Genomic DNA, 16,276 nt, shown 5'->3' on the forward strand with positions numbered 1-16,276 from the left:
ATAGTGCCAGGCACTGTAGTGGGTGCTTAGGGATACGCAGAGGTAAGAGACCCAGGTTCTGATCTCAGAATACAGTTTAATTGAAGGAGGTTGACTAGAATTATGCATAGTACACTAAGGGAAAAGGGAGTGAATGGCAAATTAAGCTTAGAGGTAAGTCAGGAAAGGCTTCTTAGAGAAGAGTGATGGTTGAGCTGGGCTAAAAAGTTTGGGTACTTAACCTTGGGTAGAGGTTTGGTAGAGTGCAGTTGCTTGGAACTGCAGACCGATGAGAAGGGCTGAAGCCTACGAGTATAGAAGAGGACCAGGTAGCCTTGGTCTGATGGCTGTAGATGTGATCATTTAGCATGAACAAGACAAATGAAGAAGGAGTTTAAGCAGGCATTAGCCAAATCAAGAACTTAGTTAACGTGAATTTGAACTTCTTCCTGTAACTATAACATTAGTTAGCATTAAGTTCCTTCCTACGGTGCTTTGCATGCATTTTCATTTAATCCTTATAACTCTTTGAGGTATTGTTGCTTTCTTTTACAAATAAGGAAACAAGTTTGGAGAAATTTACTAACTTTCCTAAGGTCACATAACTAGTAAATGGTATAGAAGGAACTCTGATTTCAGAGCCTACACTCCTACCAGATATGAAACATTGGGGGAGCTGCTGAAGGGGTTTAAAGAGTGAAGTTGACATTATCAGTTTTGTAAAGATTACTTAGGTGTCACTGTTGGGCTCCAGTGTTAGAATCTAATATTAGGTTTATCTATCACTTCATGAAAACATCTTTCTAATCATTATATTAAAACTACATTTAGACACATAAGAGTAAAAGAAGTTAGGCTTAGGAACTTCAGAAACCAGTATCAGCCAAAGTGGGTGCAGCAGTTTATTGATAGCAGGGGTGGGGAACATGCAGCCTGTTTCGGCCCTTGAAATCATTTGGTCTGGCCCTGCCAAGGCAACTGCAGGTGGGACTCAAAATTCAATAAATCTAGGAGCTTTTTTCATAGCTAATTTTTAAGTTGATAATTTTGTATGGCCTATGAATGATGTTATAAATATCCAAATGGCCCCTTGGCAGAAAAAAGGTTCCCCACCCCTGGTTTAAGGTATAGTTGTTTTGCTGTAGCTGGCATGGCTCAGTTGGTTGAACTTCATCCCATGCACCTCAGCGTCACCAGTTCAATTCCCGGTCAGCACACATGCCCTGGTTTTGAGCTCAATCCCTAGTAGGGGGCGTGCAGGAGGCAGCCGATCCATGGTTCTCTCTAATTGATGGTTCTCCTTACTCTCTCCCTCTCCCCTCTTCCCTTTCTCTAAAATCAATAAAAACAAAATAAAATTTTTTAAAATAATAAAAAGTATAGTTGTCTCTTTTGTTCACCTTAAAATGACTAATTTTATGTGCTAGCATCTATGTTATAGTATTGTATAACAGGTAGCAGGAGGCACAGGAATCTCATACTAAGGTAGTAAAACAAAACCTTTTTTGTCAATGTTGGTGTGCTGTGCATTTGTAGTAAATTCACCAGTGAACAAAAAAGCAAACAAAAATGGAACTCACATTCTAGTTAGTAGATTTTAGTTAAACATAAGCACTAGTATACTATAGCAGATATAAAATTTAGTTAATGATAATGTTAGAGGCTAAGTGCAAATCTAAATTCAATTTAAGGTTGCAAATTAGTATAATTTGTATTTTCATTGAAATGAAAGTAAAGCCATGGTCCGGGCAGCTTGAAGTATTGGTGATTTATTGAAATTGCTTTCCTAAAGAATCTTTAAAGAATCAGAAGAGACAGCTTCTCCATTTGGATGCTCTGTAAATGTGTATGTTAGTTTTGATGGTAACATAAGTAAGTAAAAGATAAGTAAGTATAAGATAAGTAAATCTTCTTATACTTATTGCTAAGCTTATACCCATTTAAATTCTGCCTCTATGCTTCTCATATCATTCCTCAAGCAAATGAACTGAGAATCAGATAACAGAAACTTGTTGGTTTATCTTATAACCCTCACCTTCATATGGCTAAAATTGATGTCTTTTTGATTTTTTCTCAACTTTTAATTTCCCTGCAACAAGGCTAAGGAAATATGCAAGTTAACACTATTGACAGTAATTTATTTGAACCAGTCATTTAATTGGTAGTATGTTTTGAACTCTAATCAGAACTGTAAATGCTAAAAAGGGAAATAATATGACTGAACTAAGCTGTTTTTTTAAATCACTATTTGGATCACTTTCGTGGTTGTGATGACAAATGACTTTTAGCTAGAAGTGAATTATTTGCTTAATCCGAGTAGTGTCAGAAAATACATACAAAAGACTAATAAAAACAAAATTTTTGTTCTTCATGAACTGGATATGTTAGATAATATAGCTAATAGTATGTGTTATAAAAACAGAGCTAACTTTAAAATAGTGTTAAGTACTTATCAATGAAAAAACATTATAAGGTGTTTTTCATTGTAACAATAAACATGTCTTCAGTTTAATTTTAATACCAAGACAGATTGGGTACTATAAATAAAAATTGTAGCCTTGGCCAGGTGGCTCAGTTGACGGTTGGAGCCTCATCTTATACACCAAAAAGGTGGCAGGTTCAATTCCTAGTCAGGGCACATACCTAGGCTGTGGGTTCAATCCCAAGGTGGGGCACGTACGAGAGGCAACCCATGGATGCATCGCTCTCACGTAACCATTTTTCTCTCTCTCCCTCCCCCTTCCCCTCTCTCTAAAAAGCAATAAAAACATCCTTGGGTAAGGATTAAAAAAAAATTGTTGTAAAGCTTGCACTGGGAGTTTTTGATCCAAGAAGTTCAAGATTGTATCTTAGACAAATCATTGATAATCAGGTCTCAATTACCAAATGTTATGGGTTATTTCTCTAATGTATATTTTTTAACGGTGAAGTTAAACTTTTAATCAGAGTTAGTGTTAATTGGCAAGGCATTGTGGGAAGCATACTTAAAAATGTTCTAAACCAAACAAATCAGATGTAGATAAAATTCTTTTACAAATAAATTTTTTGTTTCTATAAAAGTTAATTTTATGGGGAGAGTCCAAATTAATTAGGCTATAATAAATTTTATACAAGACATAAATATATTTAAGGAATACATCTGTCATTCTCCTGTTACAGAAACAGTACCTCATTTTGTTATCACTTTAAATATTTGAAAACTAAGAAAAGAAAGGGTGTTCATGCAGCTTACTTATACTGCCAGGATAAGCCTGTTATCAGTTTTCTCTAGTTTTAGGTATAGTATTGAGAAATATGACCCCTTGAAGTGTAATGGAAGCTTACTAAAAGAAGTCAAGTTGGAGATATACTAAATTTTAATAAGGTTTTATATGTTACATTTATAAGATTATAAATTGTTTGAAATTATTTCCTTATTATAATGAATTTCAGTATTAGATTTGCTTCCTCCCACCACCTCCTTTATATATATATATATATATAAAATTTCATGGAACAGGAAAATCTCTGTTACTGCTTTTGCATAATGCCATGCATGGTTGTGCCCTGCATAAGGACACCTGGCTAAGGAAAGAGTGGGATCTAAACTCCAGCCCACATTCCAGTCTTCAAGCTGTGCGCCTTGATACAGGGAAGCATTCATTTGGAGGCAGAATTGCCTTTTTTCCAGTTCACACTGAGATGCAATATGGGCTAGTGGCTGCACCCTTTTCACTTCAAAGACACGTTAGACTACTGACCTCTATCAAAGTTGTAGTCGGGTCTCATTCTAAAAGACAGGACTAAGAGAGTTCTTCGTTTTGCTAGCCTCTTGGCTATGACCTGTGGGCATCATTGATGGGCATTTTTTTTACTTGCTGTTCTTTCTGCCTAAATGTTTTACCTTTAGATATCCACATGGCTTCAGTCTCTGATCTTCCCGAGGTCTTTGCTCAACTATTACTCTCTCCTCTTCCCTAACCTCTGTATTAAAAATTGTCACCACTTTTCCCAGCATCTCCCTTTCCTCTTAATTTTTCTCTCTAGTGCTTATGACTCTCTGGTATACTGCATTTTAATTATTTCTTTGTGTTTTGAGAGGTTAGGGATTTTCCTGTTTTGTTTTCTGCTGTATTCTCAAAGCCTGGAATGACGCCAGGCTCATAACAGGACACTCGATTTATTGAATGAATAACAGAATAAAGAATTTCCAGTATATTCTGTAATTTTGTGCAGAATTTCTTACTAAGCATCAAGGGATGACGATGGAGTAAAAATTGAAGGCCTGGGTTCTGAAGGTAGACTACTGAGGTTTAAATCCTACCTCTCATTCCTAGAGACTCTTCTGTGTCTCTTTTCTCATCTTTAAGGTGGAAATACTAAAAAAAACCCATATCATAAAGTTGTGAGGGTTAGATGAGTTAATAATACTTAAAATATGCAAACACCAAAGAAAGTACTCAATGTTAGTTAGTAAATTGGTGATACTCAGCTTACTCTAAGGAAAAGAGGGCACAGATGTAATATACTTACTATTTATTTATTTTTTATATAGCTTTATTGACTTCAGAGAGAGGAAAGGAGAGGGAGAGAGAGAGAGAGAGAAACATCAATGATGAGAGAGTCATTGATCGAGCCCGCAACCCGGGCATGTGCCCTGACCGGGACTCGAACCCCAATTGCCTGGATCCTAGGTTGACGCTCAACCGCTGAGCCACGCCCGGCCGGGCTATACTTACTCTTTACACATTTATTAAGGACCTACTATTGTTCCCAGGCATTATGGAAGACAGAAGATAAGATAATGGTTCCTCCCCTAAAGAAGCTGACAGTCTAATTGGAAAGACATTCATGTAGAGACTCTGTTTCATGAGGTCACCTTTTATTTCAGGGAAAAGAGCTCTAATAATAATGTGTTCCCTCATAACAACCATCTTCTGATTTACTTAAGCTTGTTTATTAAAATCAATAACAAAAATTTCCTGCCTTTACAGAATTTACAGTCAAGTTGGGGGGAAAAACAAGTCAGTATCTTCATGACTTTATTATTTAAAATAACTTTATAATTAGATAATGCAAGTAAAATGGAAAACTTTGGGATAATAAAAATTTTTTAGCTTTGAGATAGAAATGGGAGGTTTCATGTCTGAGTCTTACTTTAAACTTATAATCTAAAAATTTTAAATATTTTCTAACTTTTCACGTTTTAGTTATACCATTTCACTTTTATTCAATTACAATTGTTCAGACTAATAAATCACTAAGATGGAGAGAACCTTTCAGTATAAAAATAGAGCGAAATAACCTTATCTGGAGTAGAACCTTTTGATTTTACCAGTCGTTTAAATCCCATTTTTCTTATGGAATATTCATAATTATGTTTGACCTCTTGAGTATTATATAAATCTATAGTACTTATAGGCTTATATATAATTATGACTAAAGACATTAGTACTGATATTTTTGTGCCTACAATAATTATTTATTTAGCTCTTGTAGATTCACATGATCTAGACTGGCCAATTACATTTATTTTTATTTCCTATAACTAGCATGTAATTAATGCAGTACTTTATAACTGCAGATATGCATAGACAAGGATATTTAAATGCTAAAAAGGTAAAAATGTTATAAAAAGTAATAATGCCTTACTGTACATTCTTAGATAATTTAGTCTTTTTAAGGAGGACAAACCTTATGAAGTGAAGCTCAGGTTTTTATTTTCATTGTGAATAAGTAGAGACCTTTTATTATTTCTAGTACCTCTCAGTCCTCCTTTATACAATTCTGTTCACAAACTGTTCATAATTTTAAGTGAACGAAAGCAGATTGCAAAATATGTGCCGTGTTTTAATTTTTTTTCTTTTTAAAAAAATGTTATTGAATTTATTGGGGTGATTGGTTAATAAAACTATGTAGGTTTCAGGTCACAGTTCTATAAATACTTCATCTGAATGTTGTATTGTGTGTTCACCACCCCAAGTCAAGTTTCCTTCTATCACCATTCTTTTTTTTAATTAGAAGAGTATGCACCAAAATCTTAATGTTTGTTTCCTTTGGGTGCATGCAAATACTTATGATAAAAAACATTAACATTGTCACTCTTTTCCTTTTTCAGAATCTGATATTGATGCTGCCACTGCAATGATGCTTTTAAATACTTCTATAGAACAAGGAATTTTAGAATGTAAGTAATCATGCTTTTCTTTTTAAAATAAATTTTTGTGAGTGCCTTTTTAAATATAATTTAGAATGCAAGATATTGAAATGTTATAGCAAATTATTCTCTCCAGTTAAGTTGTGTTTTCATCTGAATAATTTAGTTTCTCTTTACTATATTTCCATTTCTTTAGTGAGCAATTGAGAGATTGAGGTTAATGCTATGATAGATCATGTTACAGTGATCAAGAACTGAAGAAATAAATAGCATATTTAGAAATTAAGCTTGAAGATTTAAAAGTAAAAATGAAAGCTATAAATAAAGTATAGGAAAGTATAATTACAACCTTGGGAATAGGAAAAACTTTCTTTAAATATGGCTACCATCAATAAATCAACAAACAACAAGTGCTGGCAAGGATGTGGAGAAGAGGGAACCCTGGTACGTTGCTGGTGGGAATGCAGACTGTTGCAGCCACTGTGGAAAACCGTATGTAGTTTCCTCACAAAATTTAAAATGGAACTGCTGTTTGACCCAACAATCCCACTTTAAGGAATATATCCTAAGAAACTCAAAACACCAATCAGAAAGAATATATGCACCCCGATGTTCATAGTAACGTTATTTACAATAGCTAAGATCTGGAAACAGCCCAAGTGCCTATCAGATTAGTGGATAAAAAAAGCTGTGGGACATTTACACCATGGAATACTATGCAGCTGTAAAAAAGAAGGATCTTTTACCCTTTGCAACAGCATGGATAGACCTGGAGAGCATTATGCTAAGTGAAATGCGCCAGTCCGAGAAAGACAATTATCACATGATCTCACTTATTTGTGGAATCTAGTGAACAAAATAAACTGATGAACAAAATAGGTCCAGAGGATTGGATGCATGGAAAAGGCTGACCCATCTCAGAGGAGATGGGTGTGGGGGGGATGGGAAGAGATTAACCAAAGATTTATATGCGTATATGCATAGCCTATGGACATAGACAATAGTGTAGTGAAGGCCTGGGGTGAGGCAGGGGCTGGATGGAACGGGGAAGGGGCGGAAAATAGGGGACACCTGTAATACTGTCAACAACAAAAAATAATAAAAGATACAAAGTACAAAATCCATGAAAGAAAAGATGGGTAAGTTTAATTAAACATCAAAAATTTAGAGTTCTGACAACAAAAAAATATCTTTAAGAAAAGTAACACACAAGTAAAACACTGGGAGAACATTTTTTTACTATATAAAAGAAAGGATTAATACCGAGTGTATGTGTTGAAAAGGATTCTACAGGTAAGAAATAAGAAACCAGTTCAACAGAAAAGCCAGCAAAATATATGAATAAGTGGGTCCCGAAGAAAAAAACATGGACAGCACACATTTGATAAGATATTCAACGTCTCTAGAAATCAAGGAAGTGCAATATGAAACAATACTGAGATGCTTTTTTTGCCCATGAAACTAGGAAAAATTGAAATGATTTATAATATTAAGTGTTTAGTATGGGAACTATATATTGTCATACACTGCAGGATAAAAATTGGTACAACAATTTTGGAGGGCAATTTGGAAATGCCAATTGTAACTTTATATGTGTATATCCTTTTACTTAATAATTCCATATTTTGGTATTTCTCCTAGAAAATACTTGCATATATGTGAGAAAAGGCATCTAGAAGGATTTTCATTGCAGTGTTGTTTGTAGCAGTGAAAAATTGTAATGGTACATTCAGTGTAGTGATGATACACATATTGAGGCATTCTGTGCAAGCAGTTCAAAATAATTATATTTTCCCTGGAAAGGTCAAGACATATCATTAAGTGGCTTTAAAATATTTCAGATGAAAACCCACAGAAGATATGATCTGTATTTTAAAACAAGAAGAAGAACCTACAAAACATTTTTAATCCACAGCACTTACTATTCAGGAATGATATAGTTGTTTTAAATGGCCTGTTCTCGCAATCAAATGCATTTGACCTATTGGAAGTTTTATTTTCCACAGGTGAGAAGCCTCTTTCTCTTAAAACAGCAATGCAGAAAAAAAGGAGTTATGGCAATGCATTTAATCATCCCAGTGCTATGCGATTACAAGAGAGTGATTCTTTAGCCACCAGCATTGATCCAAAAGAAGACCACAATTACAGTGCAAATAGCTTGGCAACACAGCGTTGTGCATCCAGGTCTAGCGTGTCTTCCCTGTCTTCTGTGGATGAGGTATATGAATTTATCCCAAAGAGTAGTCATGTGGGAAGTGATGGCAGTGAAGGATTTCACAGTGAAGAAGATACAGATGTTGATTATGAAGATGATCCTCTTGGAGACAGTGGCTACGTATCACAGGTCTGTGCAGATAATCCTGCAAAGGGGCAGCCAGGCAAAAAGATGCGAAAACAGTCATGTCAAGAAATTGATGAGGAGCTCAAAGAGGCAGCTGGATCTCTGCTCCACCTTGCTGGAATTCGTACATGTCTGGGGTCCCTAATAAGTACTGCAAAGACACAAAGTCAAAAGCAGCGGAAAAAGTAGAACTACCTATTAGTGTGTGAAATTATTTTAAAGTGTGGCAATACTCTTCTACTTAATTCTTTACAAGGGATATCAAAGCCATATGGACTTATTTTTGTTTTAGGGTTGGGGAGGGATGCTAATTACTTGTTTATTTCAAAACATTTTTTTTGTTTGGTTGGTTTTAATTTTTATTAAATAATTGCAGTTAGGATCATGCCCAACCATAAATATGATGTGAAGTCCTAAAAGCATAATTTTTGTGATGTGTCTCCAATGTTTTGAAATTTTTATATAAGAAAATCCGTAGCTTCTGTCTTAAACTTATAGGATAAATTTTGATTCTCTTAATATGTCAAAAATGTAATAATTGGCAACTCTATCTTCTTTTTCAATCTGTAATTAACTGCTGATCTAGCTAAAAATTATGCTGATGTCTTTCTCACATACTCCCCTCCTGACACATGCAGTCCAGTAGGATATTTGGATTTTTATTTTGTCTTAATTTTTGTTTTCAGTTTTTGTTGTTGAAGCATGACAAAGTTGAATATAAATTGGAAAAGACCCTAGGTGTCTAGAAAATTCCTTTTGATTACATAGGCAGAGAGTACAGCAAAGATTTGTAAGATTTAGAAAAGGCCATTTTGTGGTATAATTTTATCTAAGAGCACTCCAGTTCCTATTATAATATTATCTTCGAAATATTTTACTTCCCAGCTACTGCATAGCATTTACTGATTTATTCTTTCCCAGAGTGCTTTGCAACCATTGTTTAAATATTAGCCACTAGCTGTCTTTGTTGAATAGAAACTATCCATTTAGAGGAGATAGCCATAGAGTGTGTTATGGAGTTAACATCCATTTTGACACACTTTTTGCAATAAGAGAATCTTTTCATTTGCTTGTACTGCATTCTGAGAATCTTGTAGTAGGAATGGAGTGTAATCTAGGACAGATATTTTGAATATTATTACTTATGTCATCATAAATAAAGGTAGATCATTTAGGAAAAAAACTTCTGTCCAAGCTTTGTATGAATTAAATTTGTATGTGTACCCAATTAAATTAAAAAGGATATAACAAAACTATAGAGACAGAACTATACCTTTATGGATCTCAAAGTTTATATAAAATTAAATCTTATACAACATACCCTTTTGAGGGAGCAGTATAATACCTATTATGTGCCATTAATCCATGCTGAAAGATTTTATATTACGGTTCCAAATGTGTGTTGACTGAGGCATTTTAAGTATTTGAACAAATCTGCTTGTATTAGATATTTTTTCATATCATTTGTATAGTTTGACAATATTATTCAGAAGGTATAAGGGATACTAATAAAACTAAACTTATTCATTATATATATTTTTTTACAATTGCAGAAGCAACTTTCCAACATCCTGTTTCTTAGACAATGATCTTGTTTTCATTTTCTGATAACTTCATATATACACACATACATATATATGAATATATGTATATACATGCACACACATACAGGTTTATGATTTTGATTTGTTACTTTCAGCTGTTTCTGTGACTATAAAGCATTTTTTTAATTTTTGTTTTTAAGAGACAAATATTTTAACTTGTAAATTTTATTAGGGCAAAACTTACCTGTTCTGTTTCTATGTTAATTGTAATTGAACCTGGATAGCAACATTAACAGAATCGGTGCTGCTGAAATTTGGTAATTTTTAATTTGCTAATGAAAAATAATCCTTCAGTATGTAGGATAAGGTATTTGGATTTTTCTTCATATATGTCACATTTACTACAGAAAGTGGCTAACCCAAGTTGACACCTTTCATTGTAGACAGTGAATATAACACCAAAACTTCCTTTACCACAGTATAAAATAGTACACAGATTCCAAGTCATCATTTTAGTAACAGTATTTTTTAAATATTTACCATGGCCCTCTGGGTAGACCTTAGTAACAATGTTTCAGTGACCTGGTTCCAGCTTATTTTGTTCTACTGAAATTCTGTACCAAAAATGTTCTCTCTGGTTCTTATCCATTAATTAGATAATTATTCTTTGTAAGTAAAGGAAAGTGGTATAAGATAACAAGGGGGAGAATTGTTCCCAGTTCTAATAGGGGTCTTCAAAATTGTTTTGTCTTAATATAAATAACAATAATTCTTTAAACTTGATTTTCTCTCCCTCTTTATGTACTTACTCTTCACACAGATTTGAAAGTTGAAGTTACATTTATCACTAGTAAGGGCAATAAACATGTTTGCACTAAAAACTAACAAAAGTTACACAATATTTTACACTTAATTCTTGTACAGAATTCAGTGCCTAACTTTCCATTTGCTGATTTACCAACAGTTATTTTAAAGGGGGAAGAACCTTTATAATTATGGTCCCCCCATTATTACTTCCTTAGAATTATGATCCCATTTCTCAGGTGTATTGAAATAAAAACATGGCTTAATAACCACTCAGTTAAGGAAAGTCGAAGTCCTGTGGACTGGAAATTGTATTTCCAATAATATATCACCAACAAAATTTACTGTAATAAAAACAACAACCCTGGAGAAGTAAATATTTTCCAATGTATTTTAAAGCTGATTTAAGCTAACTTATAATTTGCCTTATATCAATATAAATTGTTACAACTAATTCCAGTTTGTAAATAGATCCCTGGTAAAAGTTTTGCCTCAACACAATCTTCATCTTTCACATCCCAAATAGAATCAGTGTTTCTTGAATTCTGTTTTTCAAATTTGTTTGTGCAATATATTACTAAATTAGTTAATATTTTTTTTATTTTCAAAGTCAGAAAAAGAAAACATTACTCGTATTCATGGAATAGTTAATTATTGGTGGATCACCTCCTTTTTTCCACCTTTGAGCCTTTCCTGTTGTCCTTATAGCCAGCATGACTTCTTAGGTTCTTTGTATATAGTAAAGTTTAGAATATATATATTTTTTCTCTTGCTACTTTCTGAGACATTAGGTAAAGGGTTCATACTAGATGGTCAGTTAAACAATGTTAGCATGAATTCAAAGCTAGAGAAAGTGTTAAAGAGGGAATATGTGTGTCATGGTAGACCAGGAGGCCTTTCCCAGCAATTTAAGCAACAGATGTGAATACTTCACAAATCTGTAAAGACTATCGTCTTAAATACTATAGTAACTTAACCTTTTGTGAAGAACATAGCATTTAAATAACAACTTTGAGGCTTTCTGGTTTACATATATTTTGTAGTTTTTGTTTGAAACGTGTAAGCTTTGATTTAAAGTTTACTTCAATATGTTAAATGATGTGGTCAAAATATTTATTGAAAAAGTAGAGTATTTTAATGTTATACCTGCCATTTTTTTCTTAAAGCAAATTTTTTTTTTTGCATCTAACTGCCAGTGCCATTGTCAAAACTTATTTTTAAAGTGTTGTACATTTCTTATTAAACTAAGTGCTTAATTTTAAAGTATTATGTTGCCATCCTATAGTGTATAAAAATGTATAATTGCCAATTCATTGTAACTTATTTATTTTTAAAGTGTAAGAATGCTCTTTGATTCAAGAAATTTGAATAATACTATTTCCTTATCATCTCTTCTAATGTAGCATAAAAATTGCCCTGAGTTTGAGTTTTAACTGCCAGTAGATGACCAGTCCAAGTGAACCCCTTCTCAGTTGCCAGTCTTTGCTGATACTAAAAACAACTTAACAAATGTTTAGTTTTTGTATCTAATCTCTGATTATTAAAATGTTTATAAAGTTTATTTTTACCAAAGAGATGCAATTCATTATGATAAAGTATTGCAGAATAAACCTTGTTTTATAACATTTTTGTGCTTTCTTTGTTCTTTTGGGGTGGGTAGTGTAGATGTAGGTGACTCATACTCCTATATGCACACACTTTCCACTTTAGTGTTACAAAGTTGGAATTATATACATATAAAAAATAAAATTTCAATTTCAAAATTTTTAAGTATTGTTTTTCCTGGTTTTTACATGTCATCTTAATCATCAAAAGCTAAAGTAGTGTTAAGTTATTCTCTTCCTAAAGTTGAACTTCTTTTCTAATTCACATATACATATATGAGATATTTTGAAATACAACTAGAAAAATGGAATAGAATATGAAATTATTAAGATTATTTTAAAATACCAGTAGTAACATATGTTTAAAAATTGAGGCATCCATTGTAAAATGGAATCATCTACAACAAACATCTTGAGTTTTATTTCCCCCCTCATTTCCCATTGAAGTTCTGCACTGATCATTTAAATGGTGTTATTTACAATAGAGCTGTTTAAGCCCAGTGAGACAGCTATCTTGATTTTAAACTATCACCACCCTCTCTGAGCCCTCCTTTCCAGGCTTCAGTCATTTGATGCCTCCTTTCAATGATACAGTCACTTAAAAATCAGAGCCATCTGGTGGGTGGTGAGCACACAATACAAATACAGATGATTATTCTAGAACTGCACAGCTGAGACTTGTATAATATTAACCAGTGTCACCCCAATAAATTAAAATTTTTTTTAATCCTCACCCAAGGATATGTGGGGTTTTTTTGTTTGGTTGGTTTTTTCTTGAGAGGGAGGGGTAGGGAGAGAGAAACATTGATTGGTTGCCTCCCATTGCAACCCAACTGGGACCGAAGCCGAAGCCTAGATATGCGCCCTGATCTGGAATAAAACCTGAGACCCAGAATGGAAACAAGATGGCGCGTAGGTCACAGCTGCACCGCTGCCTCCCGCAACCACATCAGAATTACAGCTAAAGTACAGAACCACCGTCGCTCAGAGCCTCCTGAGATCCGGCTGAACAGAAGCCCCACAACCAGGGAGCTGAAGCAGCACGGAGAGCGGTAGGAGGGGCGGAGACGCGGGCAGATTGGGGCTGAATCCCGGAGACGGCCGCGGGCCCACACCCGGTGCCGCGGGTTAAACCCGGGAGGGAATCTCGGCGGTGGGGGTTTCCTGGAGAAGTGAGGGTCCCAGCCCCACAGCAGGGCTCCAGGGCCAGGAAGAGACGTCCCCACACCTTCGGGCTGAGAAAACCAGCCGGGACTGTGGCCCAGAGTCACGGAGGGTGCGGGAGCCCCAGGCTATCTTCTCAAAGGGCCCGCGCACGGACTCACTCGGACGCGCTCCCTCTGAGCCCAGCGCCGGGCAGCAGCTGGAAAGGGCCTGGGACAATTGGGGGGGAACTAACCTGCCTGACGTCGGGGCGAGAGGTGGAGGGGCGGCTTCCTCCCAGGCAGAAGGGCTGGCGGAGGCCATGGCTCCTTTGGTGGGTCCTCCCCGCACAGCCGGCAGGCAGGCGCCATGTTTGAATTGCCAGCACCTGACTGGCACCGTTGGCCCCGCCCCGTGATTCCCCGAGGCCCCGCCCCTCCCCACCTGCGGCTCATCCAGGCCATTTCCAGGGGCTTTTCTGTGCAAGTGGCCTCTCGAGCCTCATGCTTAGAACTTTCCTAAAATCTCTCAAACAAGCAGCAGCGGCCCCATACAGCTTGATAAGCGGCCCCAGGCCTGGCACTAGCGGCAGCTGCACTGGCTCATAGCTTGGCCTCTCCTGGACACCGCCAAGCCCAGCACAAGCAGCAGCCAACTACGGTTTGCTGTGTAGCTCATGCTGGGTGGCCCTGGGCAAGGCACTGGCACAGGCTGACTTTGCACCTCCCGGGAGGCCCCAGAGACAGTGCACCTGGTGGTCAGACTTGACCACGCTGGATTACAGCCCTACCACATCCACGAGTGACACACTCAAAGGGCGCACTTGGTGAACCAAAGCTCCACTGAAGTAAATCCTGCTCCATAGGGGCGTCTCCAGCACAGCAGCTCTCTGGCTGTAGTTGCAGCTGGTCCTCACAGCTGATTGGCCAGGGGGTCAATTCCTCCCAGTGGCTCGAACATCAACCAAGGCTCAACTATAACAGAACAGTGCACACAGGACACACAGGGGAGCACCTGGAAGGCCCAGCTCAGGTGACTGGGGAGGCTGAGCCACTGGACCCTACAGGACACCTACTACACAAAGCCACTCTACTAATTCCAGGAGACATAGCAGCTCTACCTAATACATAGAAACAAACACCAGGAAGCAGCCAAAATGCGGGGCAAAGAAACATGCCACAAAGAAAAGAACAGAAGAAATCTCTAGATAAGGAACTAAATGAAATAGAACCAAGCAAGCTAACAGATTCAGAGTTCAGAATTTTGTTTATAAGGATACTCAAGCATATTATTACAAAACCAACTGAGAAAATCAACATAATAAAGTACCAATTTGAAAGAACTAATAAAGTACCAATTTGAAAAGTCTACATGAACTGAAATGAAGAAAAATTTACAGGGAATCAACAGTAGAGTAGACGATGTTGAGAATCAAATCAGCAATTTGGAACATGAGCAAACAACACCCAACCAGAAGAGCAAAATGAAAAAAGAATCCAGAAATATGAAGATAGTATAAGGAGCCTTTGGGACAACTTCAAGAGGCTCAACATTCATATTATTGGGGTGCCAGAAGGAGAGGAAAGAGCAAGAAGTTGAAAACCTGTTTGAAGAAATAATGACAGAAAATTTCCGTTACCTGGAGAAAGAAATAGACTTACAAGTCCAGGAAGCACAGAGGGTCCCAAACAAGAGGAACCTAAAGAGGCCCACAGCAAGACACATCATAATTAAAATGCCCAAGGTTAAAGACAAAGAGAGAATCTTAAAAGCAGCAAGAGAAAAACAGTTACCTACAAGGGAGCACCCATACAACTGTCAGCTGATTTCTCAACAGAAACTTTGCAGGCCAGAAAGGAGTGGCAAGAAATATTCAAAGTGATGAAAAACATGGAACTACAACCAAGATTGCTCTACCCAGCAAAGCTATCATTTAGAACTGAAGGTCAGATAAAGAGCTTCTCAGACAAGGAAAAGCTAAAGGAGTTCATCACCACCAGAACAGCACTACAGGAAATGTTGAAGGGCCTTCTTTAAGAAGAAGCTAATGAACAAAAGAATCTGATGAACTAAATAGATCCAGAGACAGGCAACAGACGATCATAATTCAGAGGAAAGAGGGAAAGGGGGTGGATGGTGGGAAGAGATTAACCAAAGAAGTTATACGCATAACCCATGGACACAGTCAATAACGGGGTGAAGGCCTGGGGAGGGGGTGGGAGCAAAGTGGAGGGGGTAAATTGGGGGGTAAAATGGTACACCTGTAATACTTTCAACAGTAAAGATAAATTTAAAAAAACAAAACAAAAAAACCCCTGAGACCCTTCAGTACACGAGCTGATACTCCAACCAACTGAGCCGCACTGGCCAGGGTTGTAACCCTACCGTTGCCCCACCCTGTATTTTCAAGGATGGCTGTACAGTGAAGAGCCCCAGAAGGGAGACGGTGTCTCCCTCCAGAAGGGAAGGCAGGTTTGTTTGATATCCAGAATAATAAAGATAATGGCTCCCCCTAGGTCAAAGGTCAGACACTTGCTTCCACGCTGTTCATTGTTGTTTACAGCACTAAATCTCTAATGGATAAAATAAAAGTAAGTGTAAAACTGAATATCAAATTATAACACTGTAAGTTCTAAGACGCCATAATTTACTGCTACCTAGCAAACCCCGTAAGATCCCAGATGCTTCGTATCTTTCTAGTCCAGTGAGCAAGAACCATGTCAGC

At 36.6% G+C, this 16,276-nt stretch overlaps 1 protein-coding gene across 2 annotated transcripts in view; it reads left to right on the forward strand.

Moving 5' to 3' along the window:
- FOXN2 (forkhead box N2) overlaps positions 1 to 12,429 on the forward strand; it is a 42,320-nt gene extending 29,891 nt beyond the window's left edge. For both annotated transcript variants that reach the window (XM_087823538.1, XM_016222171.2), the window contains 2 exons: positions 6,077 to 6,145; positions 8,122 to 12,429. In XM_087823538.1, the coding sequence (XP_087679664.1) occupies positions 6,077 to 6,145; positions 8,122 to 8,645 (593 nt within the window). In that variant the 3' untranslated portion in view covers positions 8,646 to 12,429. The remainder of the gene's footprint in view (positions 1 to 6,076; positions 6,146 to 8,121) is intronic.
- Positions 12,430 to 16,276: the final 3,847 nt, after the last annotated feature.

The sequence above is a fragment of the Miniopterus natalensis genome, chromosome 13 (genome assembly GCF_054644295.1).
Source record: "Miniopterus natalensis isolate mMinNat1 chromosome 13, mMinNat1.hap1, whole genome shotgun sequence".
Classification (NCBI taxonomy): Eukaryota; Metazoa; Chordata; class Mammalia; order Chiroptera; family Miniopteridae; genus Miniopterus; species Miniopterus natalensis.